Source organism: Astatotilapia calliptera, chromosome 5, assembly GCF_900246225.1.
Source record: "Astatotilapia calliptera chromosome 5, fAstCal1.2, whole genome shotgun sequence".
Classification (NCBI taxonomy): domain Eukaryota; kingdom Metazoa; phylum Chordata; class Actinopteri; order Cichliformes; family Cichlidae; genus Astatotilapia; species Astatotilapia calliptera.
In genome coordinates, this window is record NC_039306.1 from 30,809,889 (window position 1) to 30,825,032 (window position 15,144).

The following is a 15,144-nucleotide window of genomic DNA, read 5'->3' on the forward strand; positions in this document are numbered from 1 at the left end:
ATAGAGCTGTCTTATCTGGGCCTAATAGCCGCTCTGATAAATGGACACAGCCCCTCAGGCATGGACCATAATAAGAAGACAGACCTATTCCTGGGACTAGCAGCCATTATGGAGTCACAGCCCCATTTTATTTTAATCAAGCTGAGGTCATGCACATGAATTATAAAGCGCTTTATTCATCTTTGCACTTTCTTTAAAAGTTTAATTAGAAACTCGTGCTTGGACAATAGCAAAAGCCCTCAGACAATGACACACCTGGATCAAAACACCTCTTCCTTCCATTACATAATCCAATGCAATTTTCCCATATTTCAAATATCATCGGCACATGTGATGGGAAAGTGTTGTATTGTAAAGCACCTTAATGCACATCTGTTTGATTATGTATGGTATTCTAATGACAGCAGCCTGGACACATGTCCTGGATGCTATAATAGATCTCAGGTATACACTGTTTTGCACGTGCTCTGTCTGTTTGTTGTGTTTACTGGCTCACTGCATCAGGACAGGAGAAAGTAAGGAAATGGTTCTGTTTAAATTCCAGACGTAATCCATAACAATTGAAGTTTTTGTGGTTTCCACCAAGTTTTATTTCACACTCACAGTTTCACAACTGTTTCAAACATCTTCAGGAGTCACGCCCTGACACATTTGCGCTCACGCACAATATGAACATGAGGTATCACTTAAGTGTGGTGTTTTTTTATTATTATTTTTATAATGTTGACGATATGTTCTGTGTCTTCGTGACATCTCTGAGGCTTTTTGTTCTCAAATCTGTTCTAAATTGTAGGACACAAGCAGTTTATTCTCTGTGCACATGAAGTGGTTTGTTAAGTAATGCATTTGTCATCCACCATATGGTAAATGGCCCGATCATAACACCCTTCTTCAATCAACCTTTTGAGATTTACGTGTTTTGGCGTCAACAGCCTTAAGAAGACAAAGGCAGGAAAGAAAATTTTAAATGCCTCTTGAACACACACTGTGCTCAGTGATAGAATCGATTGTGGTGACAAAGATAGACATATTGGATCTCAAGTGTCTGGGTCATTTAAGGCTTTTTGTCTGACGTATTGAAGATCTCTGCCAGGGAAGATTGGCTTGACTGGGTGAAGACAGAAAGCCTGGGTATGTTTTTTCAGTGCTACCTACACACACGTGTCCTGGCTTTGGGTATGTACCATTATCAAGTCGGTAAACTGCATACCTCCCTGTGAGGAAGAGACTAGAAGTCATTCTTTCACGTATAAGGCTTGATTTAGTTATAGTAAAGCCGAATGTAGCAAACCCACATTTCTTTCTTTTTGCTTTTTTCCAAGGAGCCAGATTTTCTTCAGATTTCTAAAGTGGTCTTAAGCAATAGTTGTGCAGGCTTTCTAAAGGTCTTTCGGGGGGGGGGGGTTGTGTTTTTTTGCTTTTGCTTCTTTTTAGACCACCAATGACCTACAAATCATTCAGTAATAAACAATGTTCCTTAACTTAAGCAATGAACAGAGAACTTAGCAGAGAACCAATTTTAAATTGTATCTTTTAACTCTTTGTTACTATGTTGGAAAAAATATCCACTTTCTTTAGATAAATCTATGAAAAGTGTCAACGATAACACAGTTTGACACTCATAAAATAGTACTGATGCACCAATAAGGTGATTCCCAAAGAGCCATTAACTGAAAACTTGGCATACTTCGGTGTCAGGGGAAGGGTGGTTGTCCAGAAGCCATTACTGAATGGAAGGGAAACGGGAAAAAAAACCCTGATGTATGCCAAATTACAAAAGCACTGGGCTGAAAAGAGCTTATGGGGTGATTGATCCAAATTTCACCTTTTTATTTCATATCATTGTTAATATCATTAACTGGGGAAGTCAAGAGAGAGGTACAACAGCATCATGGTATCAAGCTGCATGTCAATCAGTGGTGCTGGGGACCTTGTCAAAATTGGTGGAATTACAAACTCAGAAAGGTACTGTCAGAGTTTGACACAGCACTGAAAAAAGACAAGAAAAGCTTACATAAGAGAGCTCAGACTGTGCTGAAGAATAAAAGTGGTCATAGCAAATAATGGCTTTCAAGCTTGTTAGGAACATGGAAACATGAAAATGGCCTCATGTGGCCACTGTTTGTGCTGAGCCCTGTCCAGGGGCTGGATCACAGAAATATTTCTGTTGTTCTAACAGACCAAAGGTAAAGTTGTCTCTATTGTTTACAGTCAGGCTGAGCAACATGGCTGAGATGTGCTCATTTCCTACATATCCCAAAAACACTCAGGTGTGGTACGTTTTTAATGCGCAGAATGTTTTGAGCATCTGCAAAACTCTTGCTGAAACACATCTGAGACAGACAGGAGGATGCTGAAAAAAGTGAACCTTCGTAATAATTATCGTTTTCGCTGATGTGAGTAGTTAACGCATGCACATTCAAGCTTCCTCAAAGAAGACGCAAAAGTAGCAAATATCAGACAGAATAATCAGCTCAATACTCGCATTAAAGGACGGAGATTGATTTTTTTTTTTTTTAAAGGACGGAGATGAATAACACAGTGAACAGACGAGTTAATCACATTCACATGTGTGCTGACTTTGGTGCATAATTTTTTTTTTCCTTCAAGTCATGTCTATTTTAATGCCCTCATGTACAAGTAGTGTAAATGTTGTGACCAATCATGAGACACTGGAGAACATTAATATAGCTTTGGGATTCGACGACGGATGAATGTGATGATAGAAACTGAAGTCAGGGAGCACAGGCCAGCACAAACAAACTTTATTGAGGTTTTCTAGACAACACACAATTGTTACAAGTAGGCCTTTATATATTTCATTACTGAGCTGTCAGTGTTTCGTTATTTTATGTCAGTTATTGTAAGTAATTTCCAATTGAATGCTGGGTATGTGGTCAGTATAATCCCAGAATAAGGACACGTCATAGTGTTTTATACTATAAACACTACCAAGCAGAACTGAAATGCGACCCTGTAATGCATGAAAACTGAAGTGGGGTGGCCAATATTTTTATTTATCAAGTTCTATGGTGAACTTTTGGTCTTGGTGTAGGGAACCATTTATATTTTAGGGGGTGCGCTGATTGGTTTAAATATTAATGACCTCACGAGCGCCCAGCAGCCGTTGTTCTTATTACTGTTAAATGTCCCTGCCGAGTCCCTGCTGGGTGCTCGCTGATGAGGGTAAAAGCAGATTTATTGTTGGACAATTTGTGTCGGATTTGTCTGTGCAGCCTAATGAAAGCACAGAAGCGCATTTCTTGTGGCCGTAATGATGTTTCACAGAAATGTTTTATTAAGTTCTCCTGGCTAGCAAATTACACACAGAAGATGCACATCTTCAACCGCTCGCTTCAGAAAGATGTGCCGCATGCTGGGTTTTTGCTAATCTTTCCCACCTCGCTCTCCGTGAGTTCTAATGATATGTTGCATAATAATATATAGCGCACGATTGAATAATTACATACGCTTGCATTCCATCCTCCACGTGGAAGATGGAAACGCTATTAAGTGATCTTCAGCAGAAAATTTGAGGCCTAAATATAAAGTGAGCAAACAGAAGTATGTGTAACCGAGGCCTCCGTGTGCAAATAAACAGTTGAGCTTTAAATCCAAAGGGATTTTTTCTTTTCTCAACGTGACGGTGCTGATGGGAAGAAAGAAACAAGTCATCAGAAATCACAGCCCTAGATTCTTGGGGGATGAAAGGAAAAATGGCAACATGTATCAATGACTCTCTAGGGGCACTGAACACAGAGTGTCTGAAAATAAGTACTATTGATGTCGCCTGTTAACTATTTCAGCCACCGAGTGTAGGTCGGACACTGTCATACACATGATCGTATGTACACATGGGCGTAAAAGGAGCTTGAAGTATTTAATTCAGATGACATACGAGATATTTAAACACAGACATGGGAACAATCGCATTTAGGTGAAACATTTCACAAGATCAGCTGATAAACAACCTTTTTGTGGAAAATATTCAACGCAGTAAAATATCAGAAACAACATTTTGAGTCATACACCACAGTCTTTTTAATCAAATCACAACTGAAGCTGGTGGGGATGTGATTATTGGCTTTCGAGGTTTTTACTCGTCAGCTGGTCTCAGACAAAATAAAACTCCTACCTGATAACGGTGCCAGACGAAAACGCTACTGCTCAAGTTATTATCAGCTGGAGACCATTCATATCTGAGCATTTCCTGCTAATAAAGTCAAAGTAATATTCAAGCTCAGGTTAGTGCTTGCAGAGAGACTCTTCCTCTGAGCACCACGAATGTCAAATTTGGGATTTTAGTGAATTTATCCAGTACTTGAGGACATATTTCAGTCACAGCTATTTTTTTTTTATTGTTTTTGTTCTTTTAATTTGAAAAATGTTTTCAAAATGTGATGTGCAAGATCGTGTGTCTGGCATTTTCTGTATGAAAGCGTTGTATGCAGTGATCATCTGTAGAGTAGGAACATTACACTGCTAGGCTGTTTGCCTTCACACTTATTAGAAGAGTTTCAGTCTTTACCATGAGGGAGCCGTACTTTCACACCATGTGAAATGAGGTGTAATCAGTGTGTGATCATCGGGGCTTTCATCTGCAGTCCGATAGGCTCTTGAGGCTGATGTACATGGAGCTGACCACAGTGGCTTCTTCCTGCATGGACTCCTTCAGGTCAGGCTGACCTACACAAAGCAGGCTGACCACCCTTTTGGGTAGCTTTCCGCTAAACAGCATGTAGATGCAGGGGTTCACACAGCTGTTTAAACTGGCAAGCAGCATCAAGATGGTGAAGGTTGCACCTGGAGATAGAGGAGGAGGACATGAGAGTCACTTTATTTGGGCTTGGTTGTCTCTTACAGATTTGTGGCTATTTTAAGTTATCTGTTGATGCTTTGTGAAATTAAGGACCATTAACCTTTGACCTAATGTACTGTCTGTCGATTACAGTGACTTCATTCAAGTGGAGAGGGCATCCGTCCCTCGTAATTTCACTTTTAAAGTTCACTTTCAAAGTTCACTTTCATTGTAATACTAAGAGATTTTAAGGTGTAGATGTTAGAAATAATGTAATTTACTGGATGTATTAAGTGTAACGGGATTGTATAAGTGGAATGAGTTCAAAGCAATTATGCAGAAAATTCTAGTTTCCTCCTCTATTGTTTTCCTGAGCATGATGGCGTTTGTAGCCACTTAAACTTGCAGTAATAACAATTTTTTTTTGCTTTCCAGTGACTTTTATGTCAGACTGTGCCCTTTTTGCGTGTTGTGGGATCACTGTCTTCTTACTCTGTGTGGGTGCCTCGTCGTCCCAGACAGACCAAAGCTGCACGGTGAAGAAAGGTGTCCAGCAGAGGATGTATGCGAGCACGATGACCACGGTCATCTTCACCGTCTTCACCCTGGCCTTGGACACTCCTGCCACGCTGCTGGCCCTCGATGACGGAGGCTTGCTGACCGCTTTCCCGACGTGGTGCGTCTTCATGTGGAAGTTAAGCTGCACTGCGCGGCAGATGCGCACCTGGCACACGATCACGGTGAGAATTGGCAGGACGAATATCACCAAAGTCGTCCAGGTTACGTAGGCTCTCCGTCCCCACGGCTCGATGAACTGCGCCCAACAATCGTACACGCCGGGAGCGACCTCGACCCGAGAGAAGATGAAGACCTGCGGGAGGCTGCAGAGGACGGAGACGCACCAGGCGGCGCACACCGGACCGTTCCAGCGCGCCCTGCGCCTCTGGAAAGTTACCATGGGATTGCAGATGGCTTGGTACCGATCTATAGTCATCACTACGATCATGTACGTGGAGGCGAACATCCCGACCACCTGCAGGTACTTTACCGCCCGACACAGCACATCTGGACCGATGAACCTGTCGGTGATGTCCCAGATGAGTTGGGGGCAGACTTGGAAAAATGTGACCACCAAGTCAGCGACGCACAGGTGGAAAACGAAGACGCGCATTCTGGAAAGCGGCTTCCTGCGCTTCCACAGCACCAGCAAAATCCCAAAGTTTAGGATCCCCGCTGTGATGAAGATGATGGCGAGAAGGGCGATTTCCACCTGCGCCAAGCGCTCATCCCGAGGATCGTCACCAATCAGTGCACTCTCCGAAGAGACGTTACTGATATTTACACCGATCCAAGCCATGCGTTCAACCCAAGCGCAGCACAGAGGGGATTAAATAACCACTCCAGGTGAATCCAGCGGCAGAGGCGGCATGCGAACGATACAGAAAACTCTTGGCGATTTCATCGAAATGTAAAAACGACGGTGGGAGGGACACGGGCTGAACAACTGTTGAGCTTCTTCATACACAGAGAGCGGTAGTAAAGGAGATCAGCGGGTTTTATGTCTCATCTCTGTGGGAGGGAGGAGCAATCTCACTCCAGCACAGAAAAATTTATTTCTCACAGTGCCAGAAACATTAGCATTCACACACAGGGGCCACCTTTTATTGTACAGAGCATGCAGAAAAGGGCAGCCATGAAAACAACCTTTTAGTAGAAGTGTAAAATGATCTGTACAGAAAACAGAAATACAGTCAACATAAAAAAGCCACAGACACAAACATTCCTCTGCTTCCTATCATCATGTGAACAATGAAAATTAACATCTACTGTGAATAAACTGAATTTATTCCATGTGTTGTCGTCCTTTACAGGTCAGAGCGAGTTTACTGCAAAAGATGAGAATTCAACTGGCTGAGCATCAACAATAGTGGCCCAAGGCTGCAGGCTCAGGCTAAAGAGCATTTTTCCGCCCGATTTCATGTCTCACTCACCGTAGCGTCCTTTCTGATTGTTTGAGCATCAGGCTGCTCAAACAATACCCAGGAGCAGTGCAGTCGCAGCATCAAGCGTCCATGTGATTACCATCTAAACACAACAAAAACATTTCTGCTCCTCTGCTTGTTTATAGCTTTACATAACTCAGCAGTTCATCTTTGTCCATCTGGTAATGACTCTTCTTCCAAATGTCACGGAGCTTCTGTAAGGTGGCGCCTATCTCTTTGCCCGAGGTGATGCCCAGCTTCCTCAGATCGTGCCCGCTGATGGGGAAGCGAGGGATGGACCATCTGCTCAGCTCTGACAGGAGCTTCTCCTCACCTTTGTACTTGAGCAGCTCGCACACTTTACTCTGGGAATCCAGCTCCCGACTCTGAAAGGATGCGACATGTGTGTGAATCGAAGTAACCACAGAGGGATTTTCTAGAACATCCCAGTCACAAGCAACAGTAAGAAAGGTTTACCATTTACAGTAAATACTTGGCTGAACTGTTCAGGACACTGTGGTCTGATCAGGTTTGACTGACAGCGGTCTGGCAACAAAAGCAGACAAATCTTAAACTGTCGCCACCGTTTTGACTCAAATTCTCTTAAATCCTGAGTGGTTAAAAATATGCAGCTGCACATTTTTCCAACTGACTCTCAGCCGATGTCAAACCAACATGCACACAGCAAAACCCAAATAAAGAAATCTGCTCTATAAGGCGAGACAAGCCCAGTGAGAAACCAGAGAAACCAGTCTTCGTTCTTTCTCCGTCTACTTTATCCAGTGGTGCCTCTGGTGATGGAAGGGTTGTGTTTTTGTTTATCAATGTCAACCTGAGTAAAACAAAAATTAAATTAAAAGATATAAGAACAAAAACAGTCTAAAAAAAGTGACAGCTTAAGATACAACGACTAAATTTGGTTTTGAAAATAACTTTAGAAAAATGGTGAGAACAGAACACTGTCTCTCCCAAACTGACTTTTTATATATTCAGTAAACATGCCATCTTTCAATTATTGCTTAATCCTACAAGGTGTTGTACATGTTCACTTCCTCGCTCACAGTCAGGGATCCACCAGCATGTTATAAACCAGGCAGCCCTCCTGGCCTAAGCTGACTCTGCACCGATCACTTTTTATTTTTTAAAGAAAGCTGCAACCATTAAATGGTGGAACTTAAAACTCTTACTTGTTCAGCTGATTTTCATTCACTAATTGAATGACATGAAGCAAGAGTCACTGGATTAAATAAACCAGAAATAAACCAACTCCCTCCTTTACTCGCTATATTTGCATAAATGTCTTGATGGCTCTTTTTAAACTTCAGGATACTTCCTGTTGATGGTCATACTCTTTACTGTCTGTGTACAAAACATTGTAAAAATCTACCTCATCTTGACATTTACGAGGCTTTCATGTCACAATCAGTATGTTTGTTAGTTTCCATAATTAGTTTTGTCACCAGCTCAAGACACGACTACTCGCGCTGGTAGCAAAGCACATTTCCATAGCACGGGAGCGTTTATGACTTAGAAACAATACTTACAAGTGCGGTGTGTAGTTTCAACATATAGAAAATATTGTAGAAAGATTTAAAATATGTCGCATTTGACCCCTGGCCAATAAACTGATCTTAAAGTCAAAGTAATAATAATAATGTTGTATAGAGCCATTTAAAACTATGGTTCTTACTACCATTGTTTGTACTGACCACAAGCATATAGCGACTGATATACGGATTCTAAATATCACAGTACTTTGTACCTCTGATCTCTCTTTGCGGTCAAGTTAGGTTAAACTTTCATAAAATGTCTTATCTGTAAAATCCTGCTGCCTTTGTTTGCATTGGCAACACTTTTTTTTTTCAATTAGTCCCTAAAATGTGTTAATTTTACTGCACTAAACTTCAAGTACATTTAAAAAGAACAAAGAAAACAAAATAACTACATATAAAAGACAATACTATTCCCTTATAAATACTGCCCAGCATGTATGTCTAGTTATACATGGAAATATAAAGAAAGTGTAGAATGTCAATAATGTAGGCTTTATAGTGTTGAAATTGTCTATTATACTTTAGCTTGAATGTGGAATCATGTGTCTAATTAGCAAATCTAAACACAATTTCATATTTATGTCTTTAAGAACTTCAATGACAGTTTTAAAAAAATACTGCTACAACTAAAACTGAAGTTGAGCTACGGTTTGTGAAAGATGCACTAACTACAGAAAGAACTAGCAGAGTGTTTTGGAAACTTTTTTTTTTTTTATTCTACAAACATTGCAAAGATAAATATTTCATCAAAGATCAGCAGTGGTTTTGGTTCAGCTCTGGTTAACGATGCCACACATTTCCTAAATACTTCCTGCCTCTGAAAACAAAGCCGTAACAGTCGGATGAGAACATGCTGCAGTCTGTTGTGAATGACGGCTGCAGGCTGGCAACTCTTGAACATTAGCGACACAGGCTATGGTAGGGAACATTCACAGACTCAAAGGGTTAATTAATGTCTGTGAAACTGGCTTTTTAAACACATATGTGACTAATATCAGTGACCACATTGGTCTGGAAATAATATTCTCTGTACAGACTGAGTGGAAGAAGAAGAAACTTACGTCAATAATAAAGTCAGTGAAAGGTTTGAGGCTGTCTGGCTCATCTTCTCTCTTGCAGAGCTCCCGTCTGTATTTGACCAGAAACAGTGCCAGGTTCTTCTCCTCTCTGGACACCTTCAATCGGATGTCCATCTTTTCCACCTGCTCTGGGGAGCGGAACAGAGCAGCCAGGATGGTCATGGGTTTGGGAGAGCGGTCTTTGGCGTTCTGCCACACTCGCTTCATCTCGTCAATATCGCCATCTGGAGGTAACCCTGAGGAGCAGCAGGGACAGGAGGGAGTGACCAGAACTGACGTGTAACAAGACAGAAAATGTTTGGTAGAATGATTTCTCCCTCAATCCTATTAAATACTAATTTAACAAGAGTTAAATCAGAGGAAATAGAACCTTATTAGATACGAGACAATAATAGAGCTCAGAGGACCACAGACATCAGGAGGCACTTAATCCTCTTTATCTCAGGGAAGGAAACCAAAACTTTCTCCCAGTTATAAACAGCTGCAAATTGCAAGAAAAAGGTTGGCACATTTGATCCATTATGTCCAGACCTATGCTAAGAAAACAATGATTTCACTGCCATCCCCTCAGCCCACTTTTAAGAAGGATCCGTGCCAAGGCAAAAGGGATACCATGCTCTACACAAAGAGGTCAAATTTGACCATATTGGGTAAAAAATGTTGTCTACAAAAAGCATATTTCACAAATAATAACCAGTTCTATGAGTATGAGTGTATGTGTAACCGTCAGCTAAATAAATACATAAAATTTAAAAAAAAAAAAACCTACAGGGAAAAACTAATGTTGACATCTGAGCTGCAACCATCATGATTTCCTTTTTTAAATAATTAATTTTTCTAATTCATCTTTGGTAGTGCTGGATATAATGTGAAAAACTCTTAAAATGTCAGATTTACCTTTTCTTCTTTTTAAAAACAGCTGAACATAAACATATAAACATTTTTTATCTGGAGTTATTAATTATTAAGACACCCAGCCGTGCCCTCCCTCTCTCACCAAGGTACTGAGCCAGTTCCAGGCTATAGATCAGCTGTAGCAGGTGAGCAGCATGGTTCCCGACCGCCAACTTTTTTAGCTCCACCCAGATTCGCTCTCCCGATATAGCGCCCAGTCCGTGACCATTTTCCCTGATGGCAGTCAGTGTCTCAGACTCGTGGTCACCGGGCTCCGAAGCAACTCGGCCGTAAAACCTGCGACAAAATGATGGGAGTGAGGTGGTTAGTAGGCTCACGTCAAACAAGGAAGACAATCTGCTTTTTAAACTTCACAGTCTCAAGTAGATACAAAAAGAAATGAGAAAGTTACCTAAAATATCGTAGTATTCTCAGGTAGTCCTCTTTGATCCTTTGTTCAGCGCTGCCAACAAACCGCACTTTACGGTTCTGCAGGTCCTCATATCCACGATAATAATCATACAATGTGCCGTCCAGACCTGTTATAGGAAGCAGAGTCACACAACTTGTCACAAAAAAATTGGAATGCAAAAACAATACTTTTTGGTTGCAACTGGGAAATTCAGACCGACTCTTCTTCTAGTTCTCTTTAATTTGTTTGTTTTTACATTGATTTCGCATATGAAAACTAATTTAAGCTTGCATGGCAGGTTTGAGATGCACATCACTGATGTTTTGACATTTTTAAATATCAATATAGCAACATAATTTCTGACATTTTAAGTACTTCCAAAACTGTTTTAATGTGTTTATTCTCAATACAAACTCAAGTTCTCTGCTCTGTGATTGCCAAGAAAATTCTGGACAACCTGCTCGAGTGCTTCCTGTGGCTTAAGCTTCCTTTTGAACTCACTGTCAAGCATCAGTTAACAGATTTCAGGAAAAACACCAAGAACACATTCCTAATTTTGGCTTCACTTTTCTGGAGACCAGATTTATTTCTTAAATGGTGAATCTGTCCCATTATCACAGCTGTACAATACTTGAAACATCATAATTAAAAAAAAAAAAAACGTGCTAGATGAAAATGGTTTTTAGATTTTGGGTGAAGGTGAAGGTACAGGTGAAAGAAGCTCAGTGTTATCAATTCTTTGTACAGTCCATTTTTAGGCTCAGTGGAGAAGAAGGGAAATTACCCAGAAACATGGAGTTAATGGTGAGGTCTCTCCGCTCAGCGTCTTTCTGCCAGTCAGTTGTGAATTCCACCTCTGCATGACGTCCATCAGTCTGAACATCCACTCGCAGTGTGGTCACCTCAAAGCTCTCATTGTGCAGCTGCAAACACCCAATAAAGGAAACACTCATCAAGATCATCCTGTTAGTGGGCTGCTTATTTATGCAATGCATCAGGGCCGTTCAACCATTACAATCTTTCCATTAAGATTTAAGATTTGACTGATCAGACTGATGATGCAGCTGGCTGCTCAGTGAATCATCACAATCTTTGCTCACGTATTTACTTTATATTTGCACACTTACTTTATTCCACCATTATAACTGACCCTCACATGACCACGTGGTCATAAACAGATGTGAAGAATCTGGACAATTACACTTTTAGTTTGTAATTCTGTAGGTTATTTACCTTAAAATATAAAACAGCTACTGTATGAGACGAACTTTTTGATTTGTTCATTTAAATTTTAAAACATTTAATTCTTAATCCTAATTATGAAGAAAGCTCATTCAGCCTAAAACCTTGTTTGACTGGCTTGTTTTTTTTTCATTTGGTTTTTATTTTAAGAATCATCACAAGTGTTGATTTGGACAAACTAGCTCTAATATTTGCGATGCATTTTTAAGCTTCACTAATTCTTGCCTTGTTAACTCACATGACCTCCCCTTCACCCATATTTACCATAAACACCAACTCTAAAATCTGAACCTCATGCGAATCTTTAAAAATGACACCCAGCATCTATCTATAGAGTACACTTCAAATGTAGCTGTCTAAATACTTATTATTTTCTTAAGTGCATTTTATTTTCTATTAGACAAAAACAGACAGAAAATATACATTTTCTAAGAAATCAGTAATAAAGTTATTGTTCCTTTCAAACAACATTAGCTACCATAACTATACCAGGACAGCAAGTTTGGTTAAGCAGTCGCTGACAGTTAAGTTTAACACTGTGTTCAAAACAGCTTTTAGCATTATTTAGACAAATGAAAGACTTCATCAGCGTTACACAGCAGAGCCTCTTACTCGTGCAGTGATAGTCCCGTGCTTCTCTCCTTTATTGTTGATCATCCTGATCCCAGCCGTTTGAAACATGTGCTTCATCTCCTCTGGAGTGGCTGTGGTAGCAAAATCCACATCTTCAGGCCGCTTCCCAGACAGCAGATCCCGCACAGCACCTCCAGCTATCCTCAGCTCATGCTGGTGTTTCTCAAACACCTCTGGAAAAACCGTGCAAACACACTCAGGAAACTTTTCAGAAGTTGTGCCTGGAGGTTGTTTTGACCTCTGCAGTGTATTTGCTATCTTGCAAATCACCTGATAAGTTTAAAAATTTTAACTATTTCATCCTTAGTCTGTTAATAAAACAGGGAGTTTTACATCTCATGATCTCTTTCTCGTCTAAATATACCTTTAAAAAAAAAAAGGGGGCAAGTTTTACACACTGCTTTGGTCCTGAAGCAGACATTCTGACACAGAAGAGAAAGAACAGTTGCATCATCTGTGAAGCACTGCATCAAAGATGCTAAAGTGAAGTTTGAAATGCAGCCATCATCACAAATATCAGTTAAATCAGTCACTCTGGGGTATGTTCTGTTTTTGATTAGTTCACTATCATGTTTTACTGACGTGACTCCCACTTAAATCCAACTCTGCTTTTCATACCATCAAAATATGTGAAAAAAGGGTCTATGGCTGTTTTAATCAACAGGATTTATTCAGGCAGGTTGAGGGACAACATCAGGGAATGACAGCTTCTTATAACTTGGTGACTTTTCACGCAAACGTTGAAAACCTATTTGGCCCGGCTTCTTCAAAATAACATCCACAGGCTATTCAATCATTCTGGCATAAATGAAAAGTCAGTCTCGCCTCCAACCAGATTAAAATGCAGCAGCTCTGCTTCTACCTCTCTACATGTTTTATAATGTGTTTTAAAAGTTTTAAATTATTTTACTAGTCACTTTTAAAGCAGCTGAGGCCCTTCTGGTTGCTCTAAAGTCAAGACTTAAATCTAAAGGTGACCGTGCTATTGCCATCACAGCCCCAAGCTTTCGAAAACAATCTGCCCAAGGAGATAAGGTAAAATTGGTGACTACTTGAAATCACTAGAAAAAACACATTTTTATAAACTTGCTTTTGTGACATCATTGATCTCTCTGGTTTGTCTTTCGCCCTCTTATTGCTGCTTTATATTCTCATTTGGTTTTTAATTCTCTTTTGCTTTCGTTCAAGGAGCTTGTGTTTCTGGTACTGTTTATGCACGTGTGTATTTCTGTCTGTAAACACGATAGCTCAAAAGTTTGACATTAATTATGATATCCATTAAATTTTGGCTTAGACCCACTGAGGTCTTCAAGGTCAACTTAATGACTTGTTGGTCATAAACTGACAAAAAGCTTTATAACTTAGAAACTATGATTTTTACAAGTGTGGTTAGCACTGTATAAAGATTTAGAATTTCATGTCCCATTTGGGCTTTAAACCTCTCATTCAAGGTTAGTAGATTGATCTGAAGGTCAAAACAATAATAATGCTACACAGAGCTATTTAAAAGTGTTTCTTACTGTCCAGCGAGTGAGCTGCCTTGGTGGAGATTTGGGCTCTCAGAGTGCTTCGTGTGTTTTTTGGCTCTTACAATATAATACGTTTCTGATGCAGTGCTTTTTCTGTCTTAATATTTATTTTCTTTTTAAATCCCGTTTTATATTTGGTCCCAATTTCCAAGCTTTCTGTTTTAATACTAAATAAATAAAGCAATTATTACTATCAACATAGAAGAACCATCATCAAACCCTTCTTTCCGGTATAGTAAACTCAATTTCTCGCCATGGAAGCGCAATGCATTAAAACAATAAACCTGTACCTAATAAAAAACCTCGATGTTGAATAAAAACTGCATTAATAATTAATTGTATAAGAAAGTAAGTAACAGACCGACGGGCGGTCTTCGTTACTTAACTGCTCTCCGAGTGTCCCCATTTATTTTTAATAGGAAGTGATCAAGTTGTCAGTCACTCTGTCATTGTGCACGGGTATTAACATTTCACAAATAGGCGAAAACTCAGAGGTTTAAGTGACCGTGCAGCTAGCACGTGTCCTTCCGCAGCTGTGCCTCACCTGCCAATCCATTCAGTCCATCAGTGAACAGGGACTGGAACTCGCTGGTCTTTAGCTGCATGGTAAACAGGCTTCTCCAACACAAACTTGCTCTACCACTCACACGAGGACTCAGTAACCTGCTCCACATCTGCACAGACAAAAGACAAGTTGTCACGGGCTGCTGCTTGGTTGTGTATCACTACTTCTATCGAGCTAGCTAGCTATGAGTCACTGAACGCATGCTCCTGCGCTCGAGCAGCTCTCGTGAACATTTCACGTTGATGTTTTTCCACGCCAACGTATGTGTAACCAAAAACAACAGAAAAACTGACCTACAACTTAACAAGGAGATTATATGCGCATAAATCGCCACTATTTCCCATAACACCGTCCTGTTATCTCTCGTGAAAGCTGGCCGGAAGAGTTTCCATACCGGGCACTTTACTAGCCAATAGCGCGAGGTTTCGTCAGGCAGTGTTTTTAACGAACGTGCAAC

General features: G+C 40.4%; 2 protein-coding genes across 2 annotated transcripts; both read right to left on the minus strand.

Annotated features, from left to right (window-relative positions):
* Positions 1-2,755: 2,755 nt before the first annotated feature.
* avpr2b.1 (arginine vasopressin receptor 2b, tandem duplicate, 1) lies at positions 2,756-6,155 on the minus strand. Its single transcript, XM_026166453.1, has 2 exons — positions 5,291-6,155; positions 2,756-4,803 (listed from the first exon to the last, which is right to left on the minus strand). The coding sequence occupies exons 1-2, from the start codon at positions 6,153-6,155 to the stop codon at positions 4,595-4,597; spliced, it is 1,074 nt and encodes a 357-aa protein (XP_026022238.1). The 3' UTR covers positions 2,756-4,594.
* Positions 6,156-6,352: 197 nt separating this feature from the next.
* trnt1 (tRNA nucleotidyl transferase, CCA-adding, 1) lies at positions 6,353-15,102 on the minus strand. The gene is made up of 8 exons (XM_026168881.1): positions 14,981-15,102; positions 14,667-14,796; positions 12,573-12,766; positions 11,503-11,641; positions 10,719-10,845; positions 10,410-10,603; positions 9,395-9,648; positions 6,353-7,166 (listed from the first exon to the last, which is right to left on the minus strand). The coding sequence occupies exons 2-8, from the start codon at positions 14,794-14,796 to the stop codon at positions 6,921-6,923; spliced, it is 1,284 nt and encodes a 427-aa protein (XP_026024666.1). The 5' UTR covers positions 14,981-15,102; the 3' UTR covers positions 6,353-6,920.
* Positions 15,103-15,144: the final 42 nt, after the last annotated feature.

What these genes read in the sequence shown, in the direction of transcription:
- avpr2b.1 (XM_026166453.1), bottom strand. Translation starts at nt 6,155, where the DNA reads ATGGCTTGGATCGGTGTAAATATCAGTAACGTCTCTTCGGAGAGTGCA. An exon ending in CGACGAGGCACCCACACAGA is followed by an intron (nt 4,804 to 5,290) that starts GTAAGAAGACAG and finishes CTCTATCTCCAG; the next exon opens with GTGCAACCTTCACCATCTTG.
- trnt1 (XM_026168881.1), bottom strand. Translation starts at nt 14,796, where the DNA reads ATGTGGAGCAGGTTACTGAGTCCTCGTGTGAGTGGTAGAGCAAGTTTG. An exon ending in CATTAACTCCATGTTTCTGG is followed by an intron (nt 10,846 to 11,502) that starts GTAATTTCCCTT and finishes TTCCTATAACAG; the next exon opens with GTCTGGACGGCACATTGTAT. An exon ending in AGAATACTACGATATTTTAG is followed by an intron (nt 10,604 to 10,718) that starts GTAACTTTCTCA and finishes ATTTTGTCGCAG; the next exon opens with GTTTTACGGCCGAGTTGCTT.